The sequence below is a fragment of the Barbatula barbatula genome (assembly GCF_947034865.1).
Source record: "Barbatula barbatula genome assembly, chromosome: 12".
Classification (NCBI taxonomy): domain Eukaryota; kingdom Metazoa; phylum Chordata; class Actinopteri; order Cypriniformes; family Nemacheilidae; genus Barbatula; species Barbatula barbatula.
Window position 1 is genome coordinate 10298141 of NC_136775.1, and position 25829 is coordinate 10323969.

Here is a 25829-nt window from a genome sequence, read left to right on the forward strand (position 1 = left end):
GATGATAAACTACCTGGCACATCCGTGTTTTTGTACTTGACAAAAGGGGTAGCCCCTCACTATCATCATGAGTTAAAACAAACACAGGCTTCAACAGAAAAACACATCACACAAAAAACTCTACACAGAGGTTAAAAGAAAAAGGACGCTTTCAGACAAATAGTCAGAAGGGTTTTTTATGATTTCAAAGTGCTGAACAGAGCCTCCAGTGAACCAAAAAGAAAAAACAAAACAAATCAAAAGTCAAGAGACATTGAAAAACAACTTTTTTTTTCATTTTTTCATGTTTGTTCTTCAAAAAACAATGCACAACTGGTACCACAAGATTTGAAAAAGCTATCAGATAAAAACACTTCAAAATATTAGTTTTGTATTGTGTATATATATATATATATATTTATATATTTATAATCTGTACTCTGTTCAAACTGCTGCCGTATCGTAAAGTAAGCGATTACGCCCGGTCAGAAAATGTGTCCGAGCCCTTGTAGGGCCAGCAGTCTTTCCAAAATAAATACAAGCAGAGGCGATGAGAAAACCATGCATATAATCCATTTGTACTTTTTGTAAATAAAAAAGAAATTTTTGCAACAATGTCCTTCATTTTAATAAATGGGGTAGACATTATAAACATACAAAAATGAGCATGAACGCGGAATGTTTCATTCCATCCCGTCCTCTTTCTGCACCCCTCTCCCTCCTCCTTCTCTTATCTTCTTCTTCTCGTTATTTAAGTGCTCGAAGCCCCAATTCTACTTCTAATAATTTTAGTCTGTTATCCTACCCCTAAAATCCCTTGGTTTTTGATAATTAAAAAAACACACTATAGTAATTTCAAGTCTGTGGAACTTCGTCTTTAAAAAGTTAGTGCGCAGACTGGGCTAAATCAACTCAATTTGAAACCTTAACCATAAAAGGCGAGTCTTAGTATTAAAATAATTTAGAGTTTGAAATAGGACTGGAACACACACACACACAAACACACACACACACACACACACACACACTCTCTCTTTTCGTTTACAATAGCACTTAGTAAATTGCACTTGTTTGCAGGTTTTTGGGGTGTGATCAACTGTGATTCTGGACATTAATGCACTCTGTCGTTTTGTTTGTGTCTCGAAAGCCTCCCTCAGAAACACTCCCACGTGGTTTCACACACACATCGACTTTGTATCTGCCAACAACAGTTGATATGTCATAATCTGGCATCTGAAGCTGGCTTTTAGGTCTGTGTGTATGTGTGAAAGGACAGTTTGCTTGCACTTGTGTGTTTATGAGTGTACATTAGTAACAAACGCAACTGATGTGGATTTTGCTGGAACTTTCGGACTGTCTGCTTACTCACACAAACACACATGTACCCTCTCGCACCAATAATACTTCTCCTGACGTAACACGCTGAGCTACAGGCCTTGCGCTCTTCCCAATGAGCGTTATGTCAGTCATACAAATACGCTTCATCCCTGTCCCATTTCTACACTATCAGGCGCAGAGCAGAGAGTAAAAGCGCTTATATGATTGGTATGTTTTCTTCTCATCAGACACCTTGGAGTCCTTTCCTCTGAGGATCTGGGGACTTGTGGGAAATTGAGTTCATTGTCACTTATAGCTACTAGCTCTGTCCCCATAAGATGAGTTTACAGCCGCTTGGGCGTGTCTGAGTGAGACTGTGGGCATTCGTGGTCATCAATAGGGCAAAGTGTCCAGAAACCTATCGATGAGTGGTGGGGGCGGGACCAGGTCCTCAAGCTTCAGGTAGAAGATCCTCTGAAAGCCTTGCGTGCGTTGAGATCGAAGCTCTGACCTCAAGCCAAGCACAGCTCCCACGGAGGGTTGGGCCTTGCCGGTGGAAGCCACACCTCCTGCCCCGACTGAGCTCAGGTGATCCCGCAGGCAGCAGATTAGCTTGGATTGCAGTTCCTCCACTTTCTTGGGCTCCTTCAGGCCAGGACATTGTTCTTAAGTGGGAGAGACCAAGAAAGACAATGAGTTTACATTAAGCATAACGTCTGTGAACGTAAATAAACACACCTGCACACACAAGTATGCAAGTTCACACACATTTTAAAGCATTTATTCAGATGCATGCAGCACAATTAGAAAGATTATCTGAACCAATGAGTAACGAAATTAAATTAGAATCTAGCACTAATTCCGTTACCCCTGCGATCCCTGAACACCAGCGGCCTATTAATGTGATATCAAAATATGACCCCACAAACACACAAGCCTGTCTTCATATAATACGTTGTATACATTTTGCATGTGTGTGGTAGAGATACACTATGGACCCAATGTTTGGCTTCAGTATGTCCCATTGTGTTACCATTTTTTTTTTCAGTTTGTGTTACTATATTAATATCGCCAGTACAGACTGGATTGAAAATTAATTAATGTTTGACTTGAAATAAGTAAATAAATAAAACCGGAAGGGAATGATTTTCATCCCATTCAGTCCTTTTAATTATTCTTCAACAGTTTTATTGAAAATCCTACCAATTACTTTTTTATTAAGTACTTTATTAACACAAAGTTATTCAAGGACAGAAAGCTTCTTAAAAAGTACTCAAAATACTTCATGTATTCTTTCATATAATGACTGAAAATGTCATTACATGGAGTCAGAACCTGAACCAGAATATTTAGATTCCTTATGATTCACTCTCTCTCATTTCTCACACCTGTGTGTGTGTTGCGTCCACATGACTATAGAGCGGAAGTGTGAGGTGATGATGCCTCGCTTTGGATTTATCAGTGCTTTCAATTCTGCTTGTTTGGACTAGCTGCATGCTCGCTGCATTCAGCCTACGTCCTCTCACACTCTCACTGCTTTCTCTCTCTCCTGGGGGATGATCGATGGCGCTCTTTCACCGCAGACACTTTTAGAGGGTCAATAGACTGAGTGGAGGACTGGAGAGTTAGAGAGAGATAGAAAGTGAGAGAGAACGAAGAGAGAGAGGGGGGGGGGGGGGGGTGGAGGAGGGCAGAGCTCTGCTGAGTAGCGCTCAATTCCTCTACAGAGTTGAGTGCTGCTCCATAGGGGCCACACACACACACAAACACTTGCACACATTCTTCTGCAGTCTGTGGTGGAGAAAAGGGAGGTGAACACGGGGCGCTGGATGAGTGACTGAGTAAATTGATTGCTAGACATCTCGTTTTGTTTCATTTTTGCCACATGCTGTTATGAAAGTTTTCTTAATGCTGGATCTTGGTCTTACTTAGAATGATTTATCGGAGCATGTGTTATTTTAAAAAAATGAAAATGTTCGAAAGTTTCAATAAAAATCCTCTGGAAAGACTTCTGCTGCACGTCCAGATTATTGGCGAGAACTAACTAATGGTTAAATGAACTATTATGGCATTATTTGATTAAAAATGTGTTAAATATAAATGTAATATTAATAAGTAAATAGTAGGTACTTTTTTTTAAATACAACCCATATGTAATGCATTATTAAATGTTTCTTGTCTATTTCTGAATAATCTGAAAAATGCTTTACCCCACATTGTCACATTAAAGGTACAGTTCACCCAAAAATGAGAATTCTGTCTTTAGTTACTCACCCTCTAGTCTTTTCAAACATGTATGGCTTTTTTTCTTACGAAGAACACAAATTAAGATATTTTACAGAATGTGGGTGAACTATCCCTTTAACAATGTTTCTGTAAAGCTTGTCAGAAGATCATAAAGAGGCTGTGTTTGTGATTGAGAGTGTGTCTGTATAAAGGGCTGTTGTTTTGCCTCGCTGTTAATAATGCATGGCAAATTCATGCACCTGCTGATCCAAACACACACGCATGCACACACACAAGCCCGCACACACAGTCCTACTTGGTCAACCAATAATAAACCATCTCAACCTAAGCTCACTGAGTAAAAGCGTCACACCCTCACTCTGTCTCTGCTGTGTGTGTCTGTGTGAGTGATTAACAGGGATTATTCCTGATGTTCAAGTGAACCTAACCTCCGTCAGCACCTGCCCCACACCTGTGATCACTGTGACAACCACTAGCAGCCGGACAAAAAGGGTGTAAAGATCAGGATAGGGATTACTTAAACTTCCTTCCATAAGGTGTGTGGGTCATTTTGCGCATGTTGTGGAGCCACGTATAGTAAAAGCTACAATTACCAGCATGGTGGGGAGCAGGCAACGGTCCCTGTGATAGCATCTGCTTAAAGGGATACTTTACTCACCATCTTGTTATTTCAAACCTATGACTTTCTCACTTCCACAAAGCACAAAAGAAAATATTTAAAAAAATAATGGCAACTAAACAGTGCCGGCACCCATTCCATTTTATTGTATGGACACAAAACCAATGCAAGTAAATGGGTGCCAGTTACCAACATTCTTCAAAATATCTTCTTTTGTGTTCTGCAGAAGAAAGTCATAAGGATTTGAAACGATAAAGAGGGTGATTAAATGATGACAGCATTTTCATTTTGGATGAACTATCACTTTAATAAACTAGCTGCTTCTTCCGTGAGAGAACAGCAGGTAAGTGTGTTGGGGAGGCTTGTGTGTTACCTGTGAGCAACACCAGGGCGCACAAACAGGAAAAAGCAGGCAGGTCAAGGTTGAGACTCTGCAGGTGAGCGCTGAAGTCTCGGATGGAGTCCAGCCACTCGCCGAAGCCCCGCAGACACTGCAGCCGATGCAGGACCAGGCCCGTACAAAACACAAACTTCTCTTCTGCCAGCAATGACCTGCACAAAAATGAGACAGAGGGAGGGGGATCACTTGAAGAACTGTTGTTATTTATACTGCTTCAAGGTGGCGTTTGAAGGCAGGAGATCAGTCGGCCGCTTTCATCTTTTAATTAATCAGCTTTCTTCTCTTTCCCTTCAGAACAGGTACCTGTTTCAATTTAGCATTTGTGAACCCTTAATTCTGCGTGTAGACACGCTATCACATTGCTGCGATACACACACACATAAACACACTGATTATCACCTCTCTCTGATTCATGTGATGACGCTCCACGCTCCGATTGGCTGCTAAAAATCTGTGTTTAAGACATACTGCACGGAAACAATTACCATAGCGACAAATGAAAGCCAGCACGGGGAAGAGCACATCAAAGATAGGAATGGACCTAATTATGCCAAGCTTTCCCAATTAAAGCTTTTAAAACATTCCTGAGATTAAACTCTTTATTTCTACCTCTCTCTCGCTCACTGCTGTTTCCTTCAGTAGAGGCTTTTGGGTCAAAGCAGTAAAGTCTTCGGGGTCTCAGTGTATACCGGGGTCGAAAATGTATATGTAGTTTTAATAGTGGAATAAAACCATCGAGGAAGAACGTTTGCGCATAATTGCGCTGAAACACCCAAACACTCTGTCCCCCACTCATATCTTGTTCTGTATCCACTCATCTCTCTCTCTTTCTCTTGCTCTCTTTCACTCTAAACCCTGCAATTTAGGAAGAAAAACTTCCTCTCTTTTTTCTGTGGAGTGCTGGCTTCTGCTGCATGAACTGTTCTTCATTAGTCCGCACGAAAAGCGCACACTCGTATAGTCAAGGAGGTGTAACGGAAAAGGGGTAAAGGGAAATACAGATATTCGAGAGTCATCTCCCTAGTCGCTTTTGAAGCTCTGAGGGGTAAATAATCAAAATATGTGCTTCATTAAAGCAACCTAATGGATTTAACCCAATACATGTGAATGCATATCGTAGCTTTCCGGCAGAAACCTTTTAACTTAATTTTATCCTCATTTTGTTTTAATAAATTACATCTATTATCTATCAACCTTCGTGCTTGTCTGTGAGTTTTGCTAACATTTAACCAATAACAGTATTAAAAAGAACTTGTGATACTACAAAACCGAGCCCTCTTAAGGGTGCATGGTATTATTGTTTTTTCAAACCTGAATTACTATATTTCTTCCGCAGAACACAAAAGAAAATATTCTGAAGAATGCTGGTAACCGAACAACAGGGTTGCCCATTGACTTCTATTGTGTGGAAACAAAAGCGTGAATAGGTGAAAGTGAATAGGTCCCGCCACTGTTTGGTTACCAACATTTTTCTAAATATCTTCTTTTGTGCTCTGCAGAAGAAAGTTAGTCATTCAGGTTTTAATTGACAATAGGATAAGTAAAAGATGGCAGAATTTTCTTTTTTGGGTGAACTTTCCCTTTAACACCAAGTTATCTTCACAACAAAGCAGCCAATTTCATGTTTTACTTCATATTTTGTGTTTATCTTCAGTTCAAAATTCAACATACATACTGTTAGTCTGTGTATGGAAAAATCTAAAAACATATTTATGTAAACAAGAGCAAATGTGGACATCAGAGATTTTTGGAACAAGCTATAGCTTTGCTATTCTAAAAAGCATTTAGAATTCATCAATAAGCTAATACTAGTAAAGACAAGGAGATATAATAAGAAAAGAGCGAAATAAAGAATACAAATGAAAGTCATTATTACAGAGAAACTTAACAACATTACCCTCAAGGAAAGAAACGTCCATATTGCTCATAAATTCGCGTCAGAGCAAGATGGTCTCTTTGCCATCCATTCAGTTATTCATTGGCGTCCATGTGCCATAAAATGTGTGCATCTCAATAAGCGCGTGTAGCGTGTGTGTTTATGAAATGTGAGATTGTGTTTTTGATGTTTTGTCTGTTTTCAAAACGTGTCAGAAAAGTAATGAATAATAATGAGAGGAAAATGTGTACGTATGCCCATATCGTTAAGTCTGTGTCTTGTGAGTTTGAGAGCGTATGTGACGTAAACCCGGATGAATCCCCCCACTTAAATGAGTCAGAACCCAAGTCTGCAGCTCCCTACTGAGGCTGTGACGCCACCACCCACTGCACTCCCTACCCGCACCTGCTTTAACACCATCAGAATGAGTGAGAGAGAGAGAGAGAGAGAGAGAGAGAGAGAGAGAGAGAGAGAGAGAGAGAGAGAGAGAGAGAGAGGAGAGAGAGAGAGAGAGAGAGAGAGAGAGAGAGAGAGAGAGAGAGAGAGAGAGAGAGAGAGAGAGAGAGAGAGTTAGTGCACTAGTGCTAGTTGAACAGGGAGCAGCTGAGCTGACACAAGAATCCACTTCCTGTTAAAGCAACATTAGAATGTCACTGACTCACAACAGATACATCCACACACACAAAACTATACAAAAACTATAAACAACAAATCACTTCTTATATGGATTTGAGCTGTACAGCAACGTTAAAAAAATGCAAGGCCAAAACAAATGTGCCATAATTTAACAGTAACCCAACTGTTTCTGACACACACTGTCGGGGGGAGAGGGTTAGTCTAGGGTGGCTGTTAAACTTAAAAAACCAATAAGTGAATTCCACTAGAGCATCCACACAGTGTCCATAGAAACCCTTCAGTGCTGAATAGAAATAATACATACGAACACACACACACTCATGGACTCGCTGTGACATAAATAGTTACTCATAGTAAATGCAGTGTGTTATATAATAGAAATCATGACGGGGTCTTTATTCACAGTCATAATGATACTTTACACCTCATACTAATTTCTGATGCAGAAGGAAACAGACTTTAATGACATCAATAACAGCATGGGAGAAACTGGTAGACAGATGCCACAAAATATTGAAATATTTTGAGAGATTTAAAGAGTTAAATATTACATCCACTCCCTAAAAAGGCCATTCTGAAAATGATTAAAATATTATTATTTACATGTTTGCATTTAACTGACACTTTTACCCTAAACAAATTTACACTGCATTAAACCCAAAATGTTGCTGTTTGCTGTCTGAGCTATAGGAAAACATAGGGTTTATTTTTATTTTTACTTTACAATTAAGGAAATACATTTATAATATCTCTATGTGAGTACCCTGGGAATCAAACCCAGACATTTTTGTGCCACTAAAATGCTTGTTGGAACACATACAAATCTGTGAAGTTAAGTATTACCTGTTGGCGAGGCGAAGCACGAATAGCTCAAGAAAAGCAGAGTCAATGAGCAGGTTCTGGTCATCATGGTGAAGCTCAGAGAATCCAGGCAGATGCTCGGCCCAGCAGCGAGTCACCTCAATGGAGCCTGTTAGCACTCTGTAGATCATCTGGATCTGCTGAGACTCAGACAGTCCCACTGGCTCCACCGCGCTGAACTACAGGAAGAAAGAATCATCATTCCACACATATTACCAGACAATTTATAAGAAAATATAACGCAACATCATTTTATATTAAAAGGATAGTTAATCCATAAATGAAAATTGCAACAGCAAAAGGATTTTCAAAACACACACACTCAGGTACCTGACTGTAGTCTAGTTCTCGTGGTGTAGAGTGAGAGTAGGCCCGAACAAGCGCATTGAGCAGGCTAAGAGGAGGTGATGGGGGTGAAGACTCGGTCTGAAGTGGACTTTTTGGTTTGGATGGCAGGCGACCTCTCCTCCCCTTCAGGTTATCTGTGCGTACCACTGTATTAAAAACGAAAAACATGTTTTAAGAAAATGCTATAGAACCTTAAAGTAAGTATTTACATTTATGAATGTGAACATATATGAGCCATATTTATCAATTAAACTTTATTTCCTAATCTTTTAAATTAGTGCTAGTCAAGTACCATCCTGTAGATCCACACATTTTGTGTCTAGTGTACGTGACACTAATTTAAGGTGCTGGTGTAAAGTTCGACATAAATATGTGCTGTGGGTCTCTTGGACAGGACATAGAAAGCACTGAAACAATTCCTCTCAAAGAATGTTGGATTGACCAGTAGAGGGCAGTTGAAATCTGTGCGTTTGGTAGTTAGAAAGAGAGGACAGAGAATGTCAGCTATAATAAGAACAATATATGTCCATAATGTTCCTCAGCCTGGATGGGAAATAATTACTAATGTGTGATCTTTTTGAACCACACCACATTCATATATATATATATATATATATATATATATATATATTCTATAAGAATTAAATGTCCCCATAAACACAGGCCTGTGACTCTTCTGTATAGCTTGTTATTACCGGCTCTGAAGCTGCTGATAGGATGTGATTGCAGAAACAAAGTACAGCCGGTAAACACCTCCATTATAGCTAATTCATACACAGACCTACTAACCAACTGAACCAGCTATGCATCAAATCCACATTAACGCACACCGGATCTTGATCATAGTGTGCACGCCTGTAGGTCTTAAACGATTAGAGGAAAGAGTGTCTATATCCTTTCTGTCAGACACTAACTAGAGGTCCAGCTGAGGTCATATGCACCCGGGCCCATTGTGTGATAATAAACTTGAGTGGCTTATCCAAAATGCATATTAGATTTTCACTTAGATTCATGTAGTGTCCCTTTGTATATGTGTTCTGATTTAAAGGTATATGTGTGTCTTGTGTGATGTGTTCCTTGTTTTTATATCCCGGTGGGGACCTAAACTTGAATGCACCAACTCATGGGGTCGTCCCCATGGGAAAGATATCTTATAAATCGTTCAGAACAGAAAAAAAGCAAAAGGTTTGCTGTGATCTTTAGGTTTAGGGGATACAATATACAGTTCGTACAGTATAAAAATCATTACGCCTATGGACTGTCCCCACGGAGATAATAAACCAGACCTGTGTGTGTTTGTGTGTTACCTTCTTTCACCATGCCTACACTGAGACACTTTTGGAAACGGCAGTATTGGCACCGATTTCTTCTCCTTTTGTCCACGGGGCAGTTTTTACTGGCCAAACACACGTACTTTGCATTCTTCTGCACCGTCCTCTGCAGCCACCAACAATATACAGGGAAAAGAAGAGAGGGGGGGGTGGAATGGTGAACGAACAGGTCTAAACATTTTATTTAGTTGGATTCCTTTACGGCTAAAAATTAAAAAGCTTGCAGGTCAGATTTTAATTACAACGTGAAAAAGCCCCAGCCCCATCAGGATAATTAGATAAAATTAATTTCCCGACATGCCTTGCCCGCAGGAGGGACACTTTTATTAGCGTAAGCCACTGACAATGAAGATCAGCGCGAAGCGTGCTGAGGCCGTTCCCGCGAGACATCCCGCACCGCGTGATAAAATTGTTTGTGAAACTCGCGGGTCAGCTCACGGCACCTCGGGGTTTTGGCGGACCGCGTCTTTGCAATAGCCCCCCTGGGAGTTGTTTTCTCCTCGGCTGGATATGCGCGATTATTGCTGACCTTATTAAAACGCAATCAAAACGATCTGCGAGCACTCCCGCCGTCGAAACTGTGGCGAGGAGGACATGTGCATGACTTGCGCTTCAAACATCAAGTGCACGCGCCAAGACAAAATATTAAGCGCTTGCGTGAGACCGGTAAGTTATATGGTGGTTAAGGCAATATCCAAAACAAACAAAAACAACGTTTTAACAACCTACAACTGCGGTCATTTTAACAACAGTCAAACTTAAATCAACAATACCGATTTCATTGTGCTGTTATTCAATTAGCTAGACTGCTAGTAGTTAAAAGTTCCAAAACAAACCAGAAAAATTCATCTTCCCATTTATTTTTCACAACTTTTTATGTATATCACGTGGTGGCAAGTATCAGTGAAGTTAATTTTTTAATGGCATAACGTGGCATAACTTTACACTGTAACGCATGAGATCAATGGCAACAACACCGTTTCATTATTTTCGCTCTCAACTTGTTATAATGTCTAAGAATGTAAAATACTAATCCGAAATTACTTGTACAGCCAATTTGATTCAAGTTAAACACTTGAGGCAATGCTTTATTCTCACTTTATTTGAGTTACTTTAGGTTATATAAAAGCACTTTTAATAAAGTCGATAAAAGCAAATCGTGATATACAAACATGAAATCAATGCACCTGCTCGGAAACTGGAATTCTACCATCAGGTGAAGCTAAGACACTTGCACCCACACAAGCCATTAATCCATTTGCACAGTCTCTAATAGTTCACTTAAACTGATTGTTAAAAATGTGAAAACTACCCCCATAAACACAATTGCACCAACGCTCATTTGTTATATGTTACATTTACAGCTAATAATGAGTTAACTTGATTCGAATTTGGATTTAAAACATAGTAAATTATTTTCACGCGCCCCATGAATATCCATGAATGTTATCGGAGTGAAACCGTCCTTACAGATCACACTGTGACAGATTTTGTCTGCCAGTCACAGCAAGTGTATACGGTCCACAAACAAGTTTAATCGCATGAATAGACATCTCATGGTGATCTTGAAATTAGATAAATGGCCTCATGGATGGTATAAGGTGACTACAACCTCGCTCTGTGTATTAATGTTTATTTATGCTGTAAATGATATCACACTGCAAACAGTGCAATGATTGTTATGGTTACAATAATGTATTTCTTTAATTTCCTGACTTGTTTAAATGGTAAAAGGGCATGTGAGGTTATAATTTAGCTGTAATTATCTCTCACTTTCTGCAATGGACACAAATTCGAAGAAAACTATGCAATGTATCTGTACAAGGACAATAGAGTGCTTGATTTGACCTGACATTGTCTATACTACAGTAATTTTCTAATACACGTAAACAGACACACAAAGTTGCGGTCCAGTGCACAGCAGGATCCGTAGGGTCAGTTAAGACAAGCAGTTGTGGATTCATGACATGTAACATGTGCTAATGGCCCTGTCGCACATTAAAACCCCTCCGGGAACTTATATCCCCCTCCGCTCGTCCTCTCCTTCCTTAATCAGAGATGATCAGACTTCCTCTCTCTCTCACCCTCTCTCTCTTTCCTCTGGGTGTGTAATTAGACGTGTATGTATGGCTGTTCAATAGAAGAGGTGGAACTGGGTCATCATTAATTGGTTAAGTGTGTGTCTGTTGCACACCGTCGGTGTATTATGAGACCGTGACTTCTTCCTGCTTTTGCGCTCTGCTTAAGACAAAAACCATATGCATGAACAAATCATGCTTTCCTGTTTATTATTCAAAACTTCATAAATGAACACATACATCTTTGTTGCAACTGATTTCATTAGTGTAAAGCTTGCCAAGTAAAGTGCTTGAGATAAGTTGTAATTCAGTTTTGCTACGGCAAGAGCTGTTAAACTTTAATTCCGATGAAGTGGGTTGTGGAGGTTTGGTGAATGAGCGTGCCTGTCCTGGCCCTCCATTAGGTAAATATTCAGAATAAATATTCCCACTCAGAGTGTGTTATGAGTCACAGAGCAAATTATGAACCAAAGAAATGACGTGAAAATAAGTGGAGTGAGCAAAACGGAGAGAAAAGATGTCACATGCAGATATTTGCCACTTATTTGTCATTTTCATTTTGACACAGCGGCCGCCATTCGTATTCAGATGGAAAGTAGAAGAGAGCGAATTGTGAATTGATTTAGTGCTTATTAATGAACGTAAAACTAAATTGCGACGAGGCGGGAGTAATGAGAATATAAATGCATTCCCCATTTTCTTGAACTAATGTACTAAGAATCGATGTGCATATTGAAAATAATAAGGTCTAAACTCTATTGTATAAAAACACATTTATAAAAAATGTTTAAAGTGTTTGCTGTCTGACAAAGGATATACAATGCCAAACAATGCACTTCCCTGCATTAAAAACCACCTGCTAATATTTATATTGTGAGTTAATGAGTTGCCTGAGATAATTAAATGGTTAGAGTGTTTTGTGAGTTGGTGGTGAGTAAGAGTGTGTGTATGCATAAAAATAAGTACGCTGATCGTCAAAGACTTGCATGTGTGCATATGTCATTGTTTGTGGATGTCATTTGTGTGTGCCAGTGTTGCAGTAGTGGCTACAAAGCCTCAGGCTTACCAACCCCTGCTTTTATTAATTACTAAATAAAAACTAATTGTGAAACTAATTGAAAAGAGGCATAATTTATTTCTGCACCAGACCACAGGCCATTTTCAATTATTTCAGCTCTGCGACTCTCCTTCACTTTCACTCGTCTTTCAACAATTTCCTTTTCATTCTAATGCTTTTATTAACTTTAACTGTGTTTATACGATTTTCTTTATTAAACCTTTATAAAGAAAAAACTTTTACCCATAAATAAATGGAAATATTTAAAATAACTAGTACCAAAGCCGAATTATGAATTTTTCTTAATAAATATGTTAAATGCAATGTTTTTTAAATACTATTCTTATATGCAATTTTTCAGTAATACAGTGTATGTGTGTTCCTGGCCGTAGCTCCAAGCTGCTGTATTTTAAGTGTGCGCCGCTGTCACACTTCTCACTGGTCACCGAGGGAAACGACCCTCACAGGCGCCGTGGCAACCGCCACTCAGACGATTTGTGAGAGCACTCAGACACACACACACACACACACACACACACACACTCTCAGTAAAACAAGCAAGCACTTTCATGAAAAGGCTGAGCAAACCTATGTCACAATGGTACATCTCTGAAACTGAAACTAAACATTCTTTCAGGCATTGTACAGGAAAACAAATTATTTTGCGTGCAGCTTCAAACACTTATGTCATATACATCGTAATCCCCCATCCCCCTAAAACTAAATGCACAAACACACCCAGCTAAAAAAATCACTATTCACATGGTGGGCTTCAACCTTGGTTCAAACACATGTTGAGTGTGTAGCAATGGTTGGTTGACCCTGAGCTTCACACTCAGAGAACGAAGTGTGATGGTTTCAGAGCTATGGGATGCTCTTCAGCTGAGAGCTCCTTTCAAACCACTAACAAAACTAATGGGCACTAATAAATACACAATTTACAAACACTACACTGACCGCACTGCCATGAAGAGAAAGGAAAAAGAATACTGACCGACACAACCCTCTTACACTCCATTTAATGACAGACACAACAACACAATCCTAACGTGCCATGCAATTGAGCACACACCGAGGAGCACAGAGCAAACAGCAACAAACACCATTTTCATAACACAACAATTATACTATTCTTTAAAAAATGCACCATGGGAAATCCAAATGAGAGGTTTCCCATCTGGTAAGTGTTTCCCTTCTGTTTCATCGAAGCTTGTTCTTTCACAAGTTCATTCAAGTTTAGAGGCCCGGATATTTTTTAGTCAGATGGTTATACTGTATGCTCTCCAGGTGGAATAAGACAGTGACTAAATGCTCCTCGCTTGTGTTCCTCTTTTTTACATCACCACAAATTATTGTTTGACTCTTCTAGTTGGAGATTAATAAGGATTATTCTAATACGTATTGCGTTTATGATTTTTGTTGTCTTTATGTTGTTCCAATTGCTTCCATTGTTTACCTCATTTGTAAGTCGCTTTGGATAAAAGTGTCTGCTAAATGACTAAATGTAAATGAAAATACGTATGCAATGTCATTCTTGTGTAAATATTAATAATAAAGCTGAAAACCTTTATCTATAAAGGGTGGGTACGTAAGTATTTTCCCCTCTGATTATAAGCGTATATTCACTACAACACTTAAAGACGTCCCTCTTGTTCGTACAGGGATGTCGAAATCTTACCTTGAAGAAGCCTTTGCATCCCTCACAGGTGCGCACACCGTAATGCTGGCAAGCTGCGTTGTCTCCGCACACCGCACAGGTCCCCTCTCCAGAGCTGTTGCGACTTGGGGGTGATGGCAAACTCTCCCCCAGGAGTGGGGGGCATGGGCCCATGCCCAGGGAGCGAAAGGCCAGGGCACCTGGCTTACCCATGTTCAGTGGGTACATGTGCGAGTGTGTATGGGAGTGTGCGTGTGTGTCCATGCTGGGTGGCACGTGTGACGATGAAGAGGAGGACGAAGGAGAGCGTTCGGGGCGCAGCGGGAGGCCGATGGCAGTGTCGTAGCCACTGTTGGAGGGTGGGGCGGTCTGCTCGTAGAAATGAGGGAAACGAGGGGTCTTCAGCGGGCCTTCAATCAGGCATGGCTGGGGTACAGGGGGAAGACTGTGTTCGTCCCATAAGAAAGAGCTGCTGGACGGGCCAGGGTGAAGTGGCGTGGGGGGGGTTGAAGGGGGCGACTGCTTAAAGTACATGGAGCCTCCAGCTATTGCCTCATCAGATGGTGCCATGGGTGGGTAAGACTCTTCCTCCTTCTTGATGATAGGGCGTTGAGGAGGGAGTTGATAGAGGCAGGACGGTTTGGGCTCAAAGCCCCCCTCAACAAACACATTAAAACTGGGGAGGGAAGTGGTGGCTGCCGCCGCAGAGATCTCCCCCCCACCAAGCTCACACTTCGCGTAGTCTGTCGCCATGAGGTCAGCGCTGTAGTCACCATGGTAACCAAAGGACTGAGTGGAGTAGCTGGACCCGTGAGGTCCAGGGCCGTACTGGGCCTGAACACAGGGCATGTCTATAGAAAAGGAGATAGAGACCAAATGACTAACATATTTGGCTTCAGGTGTGAAGACGTTAAGCATTTCAGCATTTTCTGTGAGTACCAAGTTAGTACATAAACCTTTCACCTGGAAACATGGGTTAGGCCATGGGTGGCACACATGCAAAAAGGTGCATGTCCATTCCTGGCCTGTGTCATTTGGAATAAAAGTTTGTAGCACTTTTGAACTAATTCTACATACAGATAGCTTGTCTACTTGGCAACATTCGAAATATGCATAGATTACGCATTTTGCAAAAAAAAACATGCCAAACTGAACAAAATGTTATGTTCAGGACAGACAAAAAAAAACAGTCAACACAATGCATAATATTAATACAAACTTTGAGTTTTTGAAACCATAAGTTTTTGGAAGCACTTAAGTGTGCCCAATGCACCCGTGGACATTTAATAAAAATATTAACAGCAAATAGAAATGCCCTTGTTTCTGTTCATCTGCTGTATTTCTGACCAAGAACTGCGCTCCAGGAATATAAAATCGCCATCGTTCTCCTATGTTATGTAATATACAACGGTCCGCGTAGATCCAGCGGTTTAAGTGCATCTGTGCATATCTACCCGAGTCATGTGTGAGTGTCCTTTGTTTGCTTATTTTCCCTAGGTGGGGAAGTGTACATAGACCCGACGTCGGATTGACGCTGTCGTATAGTGACTCGGTAATCCTTGCCCCTCTAACACGTCATGTGTGTTTAGTAAAATCAGAATGCTTATAAATTATAAACGCCTCTTTACCTGTGATGACTCGGAACGGTGTGCGCGCGTCCTGTTTCCTACGCACACAGGCTATGCACACGTACTCATATTGGCTTAAAATCATCACAATGAGAAGAATCTGTTTAATTTCAGTGAAATCTTAATTACTTGCAAACTAGACACAGGGAATCACATGTACTCAAACATTTGTTAACTCAAACAAATGAACGTTCCCTCTTAGTATTGGTTGTCTTTTTCAAGAGTTTTTAAAAGATTTTAATCATTCTTCTCGATTTTAATAGGAGTTGTTATTTTAACTTTGTCGCCCTCCAAACCAATGTATTATGTTTTTAACTTTACATTTGTACAGTCACCTGTTTAAGTAATAATTTTTGAAAATAAATCAATAAAAATCTCTATTGTTTACAAAATATTAGAGGTAAACATAAAGCACATATTTAGAATAAACGTTTTTAGGTATGAGGTGGTGTAAGGTGCGACCTCTTCATCGTAATAGAAACGAACGGAGAAATGGTTTGATGTCAGTCTCGTGCTGGATGGAAGACTCCAGGAGTGAGTCAAACTTTCTTGCCGACAACAGAAAAAATATAATGTGTGTGCACGCGTTGCGTGTGCACTTCCTTCCAAATTGTATAGTACTAAACATACCAAAGTTTCTTATTTATACCTATATTATATACCTATACTTTATACGTATTTATATATATTAAGTAACAAAAATAATATCACGTTTTAAACTATTTGTATTGCATATACAAACAATGTGTTTTAATAGGTTGGCAATTTTACAAAAAAAAGGTATTGTGTCAAAACAATTGCTTTTAAATACTTTTGTAATTTAATGTACAAGGCAGTTTAATACTACAATGTGACACACGTCTTTATTACTGTTACACCTTTAAGGCCGACATAAATTATGAAAACCAATCCCAAAATACACTCACACAATCTCGATTTAACTCTCTTATACGCTCACCATCTTTTGTGTGTATTCGTTTGTGGTTTGTTTGTACACGTGCAAACCCAACAACATGTCGATAGATCCATCTTTTCATCGTGACACGGACAACTCAAATGAAACGCAGCCATTACTTAAAACTCCAAATGATTAAGAAGGTCTAGACCACATAAAGTCATAGTGAAACGAGGCTTTATAGTTCTGTGTGTGCGCGCGCATGCACAAGTCAGAGAACCTCACACAAATACACACGCAGGCTTATAAAGAAAGCGCTTTAGATGGATGAAACAGTTTCTAACCTCGAGATGTGCATTTTAGATGGACAAAATGCAGCTGTTCCAATAACTGTGATCGCTTGTTCATTGTCAGAGTGCCATAGATCTAACAAACAAAACAAATCAACGACATCAAATAATAATAATAAAAATTACACAACATGACGCTTTAAAGTATTAATGTGTCTTGAATCAGTGGGACACAGAAAGCACAAATATATTTGTGCCAACCACACTTTCACTTTCCCTACATCAAGACAACACAGAAATTCTAACAGTAGCACACGAGGTTGCGATCGCACCATGAAAAACATTGGGTGTTATGATAGTATTGGGTGCATGTAGAAAAATTCAAAGGCTATAAAATACAATATAGAAGACGCCTCTCGTCGGCCAGTAAGACGATATCCAACCACTCTGCGGCACTCATGTTTCTAAATGGTTTCAAGGAGTTTGCTAAATGTTACACAAGACAGTGAAATGGTTTAAAAACAGTTAATATTCCGTGTTTTTTTGCGTTTATTTCCTGCACAAATAGACAAACATACAAACAAACCCATTATGTAACCTATAGCCTACTTAAAAAAATATCTTGGCTAATTAAGTATAGCCTAGATATCTCTTCAATCCACGAAGTCAGTTATAGCATGAAACATACAGACCAGACCAACGGTGTTGTATTTCATTTATTTATTTGTCATACTATTGTAATATGTATTTTAAAACATTACTACATGGTACTAAAGTTTCAAAGTTATAAAAGTCATACAAGCAAAAATGTTACCAGTCTTGACCTTACGAAAAATTGCCCGCAAAATTAGCTACAAAATATTTAGGAATCTTTTGAGATTCAATATGTAAAATGTGATGTTCTTAAAACTCGAAAAAGTAAGGCCTAATACAGTAACAGATGTATGATCTATATAAATATAAACAATACTCTCTATTATTAGTCTACAAATAAAATATATTTGGTAAAGCTCTTTAGAGTAGTATAAGATTTGTTTGGCATGTGGTACCTGTTTGGCCTTTTGCTCGCTGAATTGTGGTTGGTTTCTCGGGTGGAGGCTGCACGCGTCTGGGGTTCGGGACAGCTTCAGCACACGCGGCGGACGAGTAATCCGGTAGCCGGGACTCAATCCTGGGCTGCAGGCGCTCTTCCGAACCGGAGTCTAAAATGGGAAAGACGATTTAGTTCACCACGACATGTACAAAGTCACACGCACAAACATTGTTCTTGTTCAATGCCTAAGATAATGTAGATGGTGCAATAAAGATATTTACGAATCCTTTATATTTTTACACCAGCATGCAAACTAATTTAAACATGGAATTAAGTTAAAAGAAGGTTCCACTACAATGCTAAGTTTTTATTCAAAAGTAGATATCATTCGCATTCAGAAATTAAAAGTGTTACAAAGATACATCAGGTCGTTTAAATTCATTAACTGATATTTTGTTACACGTTAAAATAATTCACAATAAATATCAAAAACAATGGTCCGTGTGTGTCAATATTATAAATATATTCCAAACACACGGTCCTCAGAAAGTTGCACAACACAAATCACACATGATATTTTGGATACTTGGTCTTCAGAAATAAGCAACGTTGACAACAATGCTAAAAACCTACAACATTTAACTGGACAGCGATTGTTATTCAAAGCCAAAGAGAAAGCACACGAGAACATGCATGAAAGGACATACAGGCTATCACACATACAGAGCAGTCTGCGAATGCAATATTACATTTAATCTTTAGTTTGTCTTATTGTGCTGCACGCGAGCTTGCATGATATTAGATCAATGCTCAGCGTCTACTTAAAGATTTTGCCTTGCTGTTTGTGTTTAATAGCTGAAAATTATTTCTGCACTTAAGAGTTACAATATTCACCTGGGCACTCGCCGAAGTCGGACTATCCCCGTCCTCTGTCAAATGAACCCAAGCGCGCTACCGGTGAGTTTTTAAAAGCAACTAGCGCCCCCTCCCTGACAGAGGCGCGCTCACACAAAGCCAGCCCTCGCCAAAATCTACATTGAAGCACAAGCCAACAGTTTATCTCGAACCCCAAACTCTGCTAAATAATCCAGTGTATGATTTGAAGCCAGACAATACAGGCAGTGATTTGTTAATTGCATAATGACAAAAAATGAGATTTTTTTACTGGCTTTATAAAAGTTTGTTTAAACTAGTCTACTCTAGCTCTGAGTAGACCTGATTTTTTACTTTTTATAATTCCATAATTTGTCTTAGTAGGGTTATGTGTAATTGTGACATCGCGTATTTTAGTGTGTACGTCTGGAGTCGCTGGTCCGCTAATGCCCCGGTAACCTAGAGAACCGCGAGAGAGCACTGAAGCACGCGCTTTGTAAGAGGCGCTCCGTTCTGCGTTCAATAAGCGCGCAAGATAGAGGCTTCAGCAAAGACACAAAGGAAGGGACAGAGTTGAGATAAAGGGATGGAAAAATACAAGTACAGTAAATTAGCTTGGAGAACGGTATTTGACATCCGACGGGGACAGAGACCTGAGGGTAAGATGCAGAGATACAGCTTTTATCCTAAATCGCTTTGCAAGGCTCTGTACTCCCTGACCCGATCTCACGTGCTCTAGAATAAACATTTTATGACAAGAGTCGGATCATTATCCTAAACAATGTAAGAATGTATCATAAACCTTTCGAGGACACACCAGTCATCATTTATTGACAGTATTCTAATATGCCAATAAAAGAACAAAGCTGTTAACTTTAAGCAAAGTAATTCAACAAAATGTGCGGATAAATACACATTTGTTTTATTTTATTAACACTAACATAAAGCTCACGCCACATATATATTCAAGTTTTAAAAGCTGTTCTCCGACTATGAGTGAATCGGTGTCACTTCATACCATTACCAAACATTGGAATGTAAACATCGCACAGATACTCCGAAAATGCTCAGTCAGACTGTAACTTAGTCATGTCAAAGCCATGTAACATTGTGTAGGCTATATACAATAAAGATAAATATACATTCTAAATAACTAGATTATTTTAAATAACTAGATTATTAAAGGTATTTACATGTTATAAAGTGAGCATATATGTAAGTTATTTCAGCATGGGTTCGCGCGCGTCCTTCGCGACAAGATAGAATGAATGGAGCTAGCTTTGCCGTTTCATTCAAACGTGGAAAACGCAATACAGATGAGACTATACAACAAGACACTTTGTCTTCTTAATGTCATTACTAATACAAACGAATAAATGGACATGCACATGCCCGGGTCCAAATTTTGAGAACAATCTCTGGAGCGCGTGCCACTGAGCCCGTCTCTTACGGGCGCATCTCACGAGACTCTACCGGCACCGCGCGAGCTTTCAGCGGTTTTACCAGGGCAAAGAAGTGACATCCCATTTCCATGACAACCAGAGAGAATATTATACATTTCGCAAATTAAAGCCGGTTTCAGTCCATCCATCTACTACAGAGACATCGCAAACAACACAGTTCGCAGTTGAAGAACATTCAACAGGTCATAGGCGGACCAGAAAGTTTTCAGTAACATTTGCCTTTTCAAAAATTAGACCGGATGAAAAATCACAAATCAAAGTACAACCTCACAGTTCACTGCGATAACATATGCGTAAACTTTTTCAAATAACAATTCCACTTACTTGTTTTCTGTTGAGATTCCGTCTTTACATATGTTTTAAAGCCCTAATAATTCCTTTTGCATATCCAGAAGAATTCTGTAAAAAACTAAAAAGTGTTTGAATGAAGTTGCCTTTTGTAGTCGCAAAAAGTTGATTATCTTTCATTCAAATATGTTATTGGTCTAATTTTCCTCTTAGCTAAGAAGAAAAAGTACTCCGTGGTTCTGTAAGCTCCACTATTACAGTGTCGGCATTAGTAACGGAGAGGATGCGCTGAGCTGAAGTTGCAATGTGCCTTTGTTTATGTGGCGCGCTGAGCGAGAGAAAGTCCAATAGCAGATTTATGTGTGCCTGCCTTCTACATAAGCGAGCTTGGTATGCACTACGTCAATGTGACGCCATGGGAGAGGTGACGTCGAGCCTGCGCTGTAGTGCTCCCCCGGCCTCGTACAGTATACACATAAGCCGTACAGTCCATGCCAGGGAAAGAGAGAGGGGAGGAGGGAAGATCTTCTGGTTCATAGTTAAGAGTTGGCTAAAATGGTGCGGTAGACCCGGTTCAATTTGACGCTTGCTGGAGAATTTCTCACCACAGTTGACATAAATTCGAGTCATTTCCGGAGAATTTAACATTTAACCACGAATTTAGTTAGAATATATCTAGAGTCCCACATATCTATCAGCAACTGCAAACATATATCTTTTCCACACGTCTTACATAAATGCCACCCTTGCGTGTGGATTTTTCACGATTAAATCCCCCAACTGTGTAGTACTACAAACATTATGTATGAACGTGTGTGCATGTAAACTTACTCCTAACAAAAACACTGGAAGACAACCTCTAGTGGATAAATAGACAGGTCTCCTTTTGTTACCGTCTTAACATCCTTTACTTCTAAAAATCAAGCAAATAACAATGCAAAAGAATGACAAAAATATACAATTTCAGTTCAAAGGTGGCCAGATTAAAAATGCCTTCGGCGTGCCTACTAACCAAACTATCGCGTATAGTTAGGAAAAAAAATCAACAATGGCCAATCACAAGACGCGTAATTTCTTGGCCACGTTCTAATTCTGGCCAATGATCAGCTCTCGGAGGCGGAGTGAGGGCTTGACGCACTGAGGCGCGTGATTGACGCAAGCGATGTTACTAAATTTAGCAGCGGGCGGCTCGGCGGTGTGAGATAGCAGATCCTTCATTCATTGCGCCGGGGCGGGTCCGTTTATTTTAGACATTTGATTGTGTTCCAGCCAATCCAAATATAGTCGTAGACAGGTATTTTTAGCGGAAGCGTGTCCCCGTTACCTCTTGCCAGGGAACAACCTTATGATATCCCCATATTGTAATGGGGGAAAGTAGACTAAACCGATAGCCGCTGGTTATTTCAGAATGTTGCGTTTTAATCGTTGTTTGTCTCTCCGTTCGTAGCATGTTGTTTGTTTGTGTTATCTCGCGTGTGTGACGGAAAGGCACTGTAGTACAGGTTTGGATGTCACGGGGACTCGTTTCGTTTTTTCTGTATTCTACTTTCTTGTAGGTTGCACAGCTCGGTCTTAGCAATTCAGTAGTTTAGCCAGACTCGCCACAAAACATGCTGTTGTTGAGAAGGAAGGATGTCGGGTTTAAAGTAGCTGAAAGATCAGGTAAAGGCTGTATATGCGAAAATCATCACATATTTATACAATCCCAGTTCAGAGTGGTCTCTGCCATCAAAACCGTCCACTTTAAAAGGGCAAGCCGGCGTGTTTGTTTGTTTGTTGTACTTCGTTAGTAAATATGTTGAGCGTTTCCATACTGTATGTAGTCCAGTAGCACGTAAGGGGGTCTTTAGCGGTGGGAGACATGTTCCGCGCTGTGAAACCTCGGGGCTGGGTATGGAAACGGTGTGCGAGGAGAGGAAAACTCACTCGCTCCCCTATGCGCAGTTACTTTGCCGTCACGGGGAATCCCCTCTCCTTGACCTTCGCCCGCCTTTTGTGGACGCATCGCGGAGTTAATCGCGGTCAAGTGTTATATGCGGCTTGAGGTGTTTAAAGACAAAACGTCTGTTAGATATCGCTCAACACGCTTTCAGCGAATAAGACGAACGCATTTGATTTGTATAACTAAAACCAAGTAAAGACTACACTAAAACACAACAGCACATCTCACATCAATCGAGACAAATGTATTAACTACACCGCCCGTTTGCATGATGCCTACACCAAGTACACGAGTGCTTGAATTCTACCAACTTAATACTTTATAAAAATAAGTGATGTATAACGTTCTTTAAAGCAATACTTGAGTAAAAGTACAAATATCTTGCCAGAAATTTACTTTGGTAGAAGTAGTGAAAATAGCGTTTAAGAATTTGATTTGAGTAAAATTCTTTAAGTAGCCTAACATAAATATTGTACTTGAGTATCAAAAGTAAATACTTAAGTAGATATAATATAAAAGGTAAAGTAACTCTGAAGCAAATGTTGTTGATAAAAATGCATTTTTTTTGCATAAAGATCAAAAACTTACTTTGAAAATGTATTTGAAAAAAACTTTGAAAAAGCTCAGTAGTTTTATCATGTTGCCAAATTTCTAAACTATCAAAATACAAGTTCAGAAACCACATCTTTATTACTTGACTTTATATATTTATAAAAGGAAAGTTCCTTCCCACCCCCAAAATTATCCCTGAGAACAAAATCAGCAAATCTGTCTTTCCCTTTACTTCTTTCTTTCCTTGCATTTCCCTTCCAGTAACAACCTAGTCATATGATAATTCATTGAAACTGAAAAATGTGCTGTTTATCTTTAAAAGAAGCAGCACATTAAAACCTTGTGTTGAAATTAACCGCGGAGAGCAACTTTTTGGACTTGCACGTTGAGCTTTAACCAATGATTGGTTCAGCATTGTCATGGTGACCGGATTGCCGACTTACTATTGGAATTCTGTTTCCATGCTTTTATTTTGTAGTAAAGACTATGCTTATGGGAAATGTATCAGAGAAAAAGTATACATTTTGTTCAGGAAATTTAGTGGAGTAAACGTAAAAGTCTGCAGAAATATAAAGGTACATTACAACCCTGAAAATATTTTGGCCACTTGCATATTAAAGTGCATTAGTACTCACTTTAGAAATAGGATCACAAGCTGCTCTGCCAATAACCGAATAATCTGAGTCTCCAGTGTTGTTAACGTCGTCCTCTTGGTCAAATTCTGTCAACTTTGAAGTTGAATCAATTTTCACATATGCATATAAACATTTATTTATTACCTGTGTGACTTTTTGTCTTCTGCAAAACAGATTTTAAACTCCTACTCCAACTGGTTTCGTGAGGTTCTGTATAATAGAAATGTCAGTGATTGGCAGATATCCAAATAGTTTTTACAGCTCTTACTCACCATAAGAGACCTCCACATCTGAGGTAAAATGACGATAGTGACATGATAACTGCCAGGTTGGAGCATTTTTATAAAACAATTAGTAATCAAATAGAGTAGAAATGTTTCAGGTAAAAACAAACATTGCCACAAACTATTAAGTCAGTCAAATATTCACCGTTCTAAAAGAAGTACTTCAGGGGCAATGGGCTGTGTTATGCTATTGTATTAGGGAAACAAGAACAAAGAGGTCATGTCTGGTAATAAATCAATTCTTGTTGACTCAAATGTGTAAGTATTTCTCAGGGTATACAACATTTTTTAATCAAGTTAAGGAGTTAGATGGTATGGAATCTTGCAGGGGCTACAACCCCATGTTTGTTTATTAATGTGAGTCATTCCTTCAAAACAAACCAAACAAACAGCATCAGAAAAGGGCAGTTTCTAGGAGTGTATATACAGTAAATGAGATTTTACACGTACAGACTTGCTACTAGATGTACAAGGAATGAGAGTGAAAGACCAACAAGGACTATTTTATAAACTTATGACTATAGGGTACAACAACACTTAAAGCCCCCAGAAAATGTAACTTCGATCCCAAAATATGTTTTTATTAATTGGTTGAGAAGCAAGAACATTTATTGTAGTCAGAACAGTCAATATGTCCCACACATAAAAAATATTCTTGAATGTAAGTGTCTGCCAAATGCATTGATGTCAATAATATAAATATCATCATTCATTTAGAAATATGCAGTGGGAAATCTTGTGTTGCCATTTAGGAATTAAAGCTAATTCCCACGGATTCAACAAACCCAAACTCGTTGTGTGAATTAGCTTTTAGAATCTATTAGTGTTTCTATCTAGCTTAAGTAGTTTAAGAATGATTTGTGGAATTTTATAATTCATATGTATGTTCAAAAGCCAAACATAAAAAGTTGTATGATCAGATGTAGTTAAATGGTGAATAAGAAATGGACCAAGAGGATCATTCTTGGAATGCATCCTATGCATTGTCTTATACTCCATAGAGAAAGTTGTTTGCATTGTCTGCAGATTCAGATACTCTCCCACCATATTCTGCTCCTCTTAGATTCTGGTGTGTGAAGTGTGTAGGTGGTTGCATGCATCTTACCCTCTTACCACTCCCCAGTATTTGAGTTGCCCCCACTGCGTGACTGATAGTTGGACAGGTGTTCATAGGTAAAATGTACAGACTTCTTTTGTTGTCAGCATGTCAACAGTGTGATAAATGCTGTTTGTTGAGCACCGAGTATCATTATTCCTGCACGCGAGGACGTATTAGGCTATGTAGTGTATTATAATAACTTCTGATATTTTGTAATTCTGTAACTTCTGGCTTTATTGCGCACACATATATTATATGTAAATAACACAGTATTTGTAAGTTATGTTTCTAAATCATATTCCTTTTTTTATTTAGTTTAAGAGATGTATGACGACAATGGCTTAATATTTTAGACCATTGAGTACAGTGAAGTTTTTATGTCAATATAAAACGGGATACCCCTGTACAAACTTCCTTGGAATGTATGCATCGTAGTTTGCT

The 25829-nt window shown here is 39.3% G+C and overlaps 1 protein-coding gene across 1 annotated transcript; it reads right to left on the minus strand.

Moving 5' to 3' along the window:
• Positions 1-423: 423 nt before the first annotated feature.
• nr4a3 (nuclear receptor subfamily 4, group A, member 3) lies at positions 424-19170 on the minus strand. Its single transcript, XM_079469079.1, has 9 exons — positions 19147-19170; positions 18269-18421; positions 17274-17355; positions 14428-15257; positions 9591-9720; positions 8266-8429; positions 7918-8114; positions 4536-4714; positions 424-1961 (listed from the first exon to the last, which is right to left on the minus strand). Exons 3-9 carry the CDS (start codon positions 17335-17337, stop codon positions 1690-1692), a joined length of 1836 nt encoding a protein of 611 aa, XP_079325205.1. The 5' UTR covers positions 17338-17355; positions 18269-18421; positions 19147-19170; the 3' UTR covers positions 424-1689.
• Between the last annotated feature and the right edge of the window lie 6659 nt (positions 19171-25829).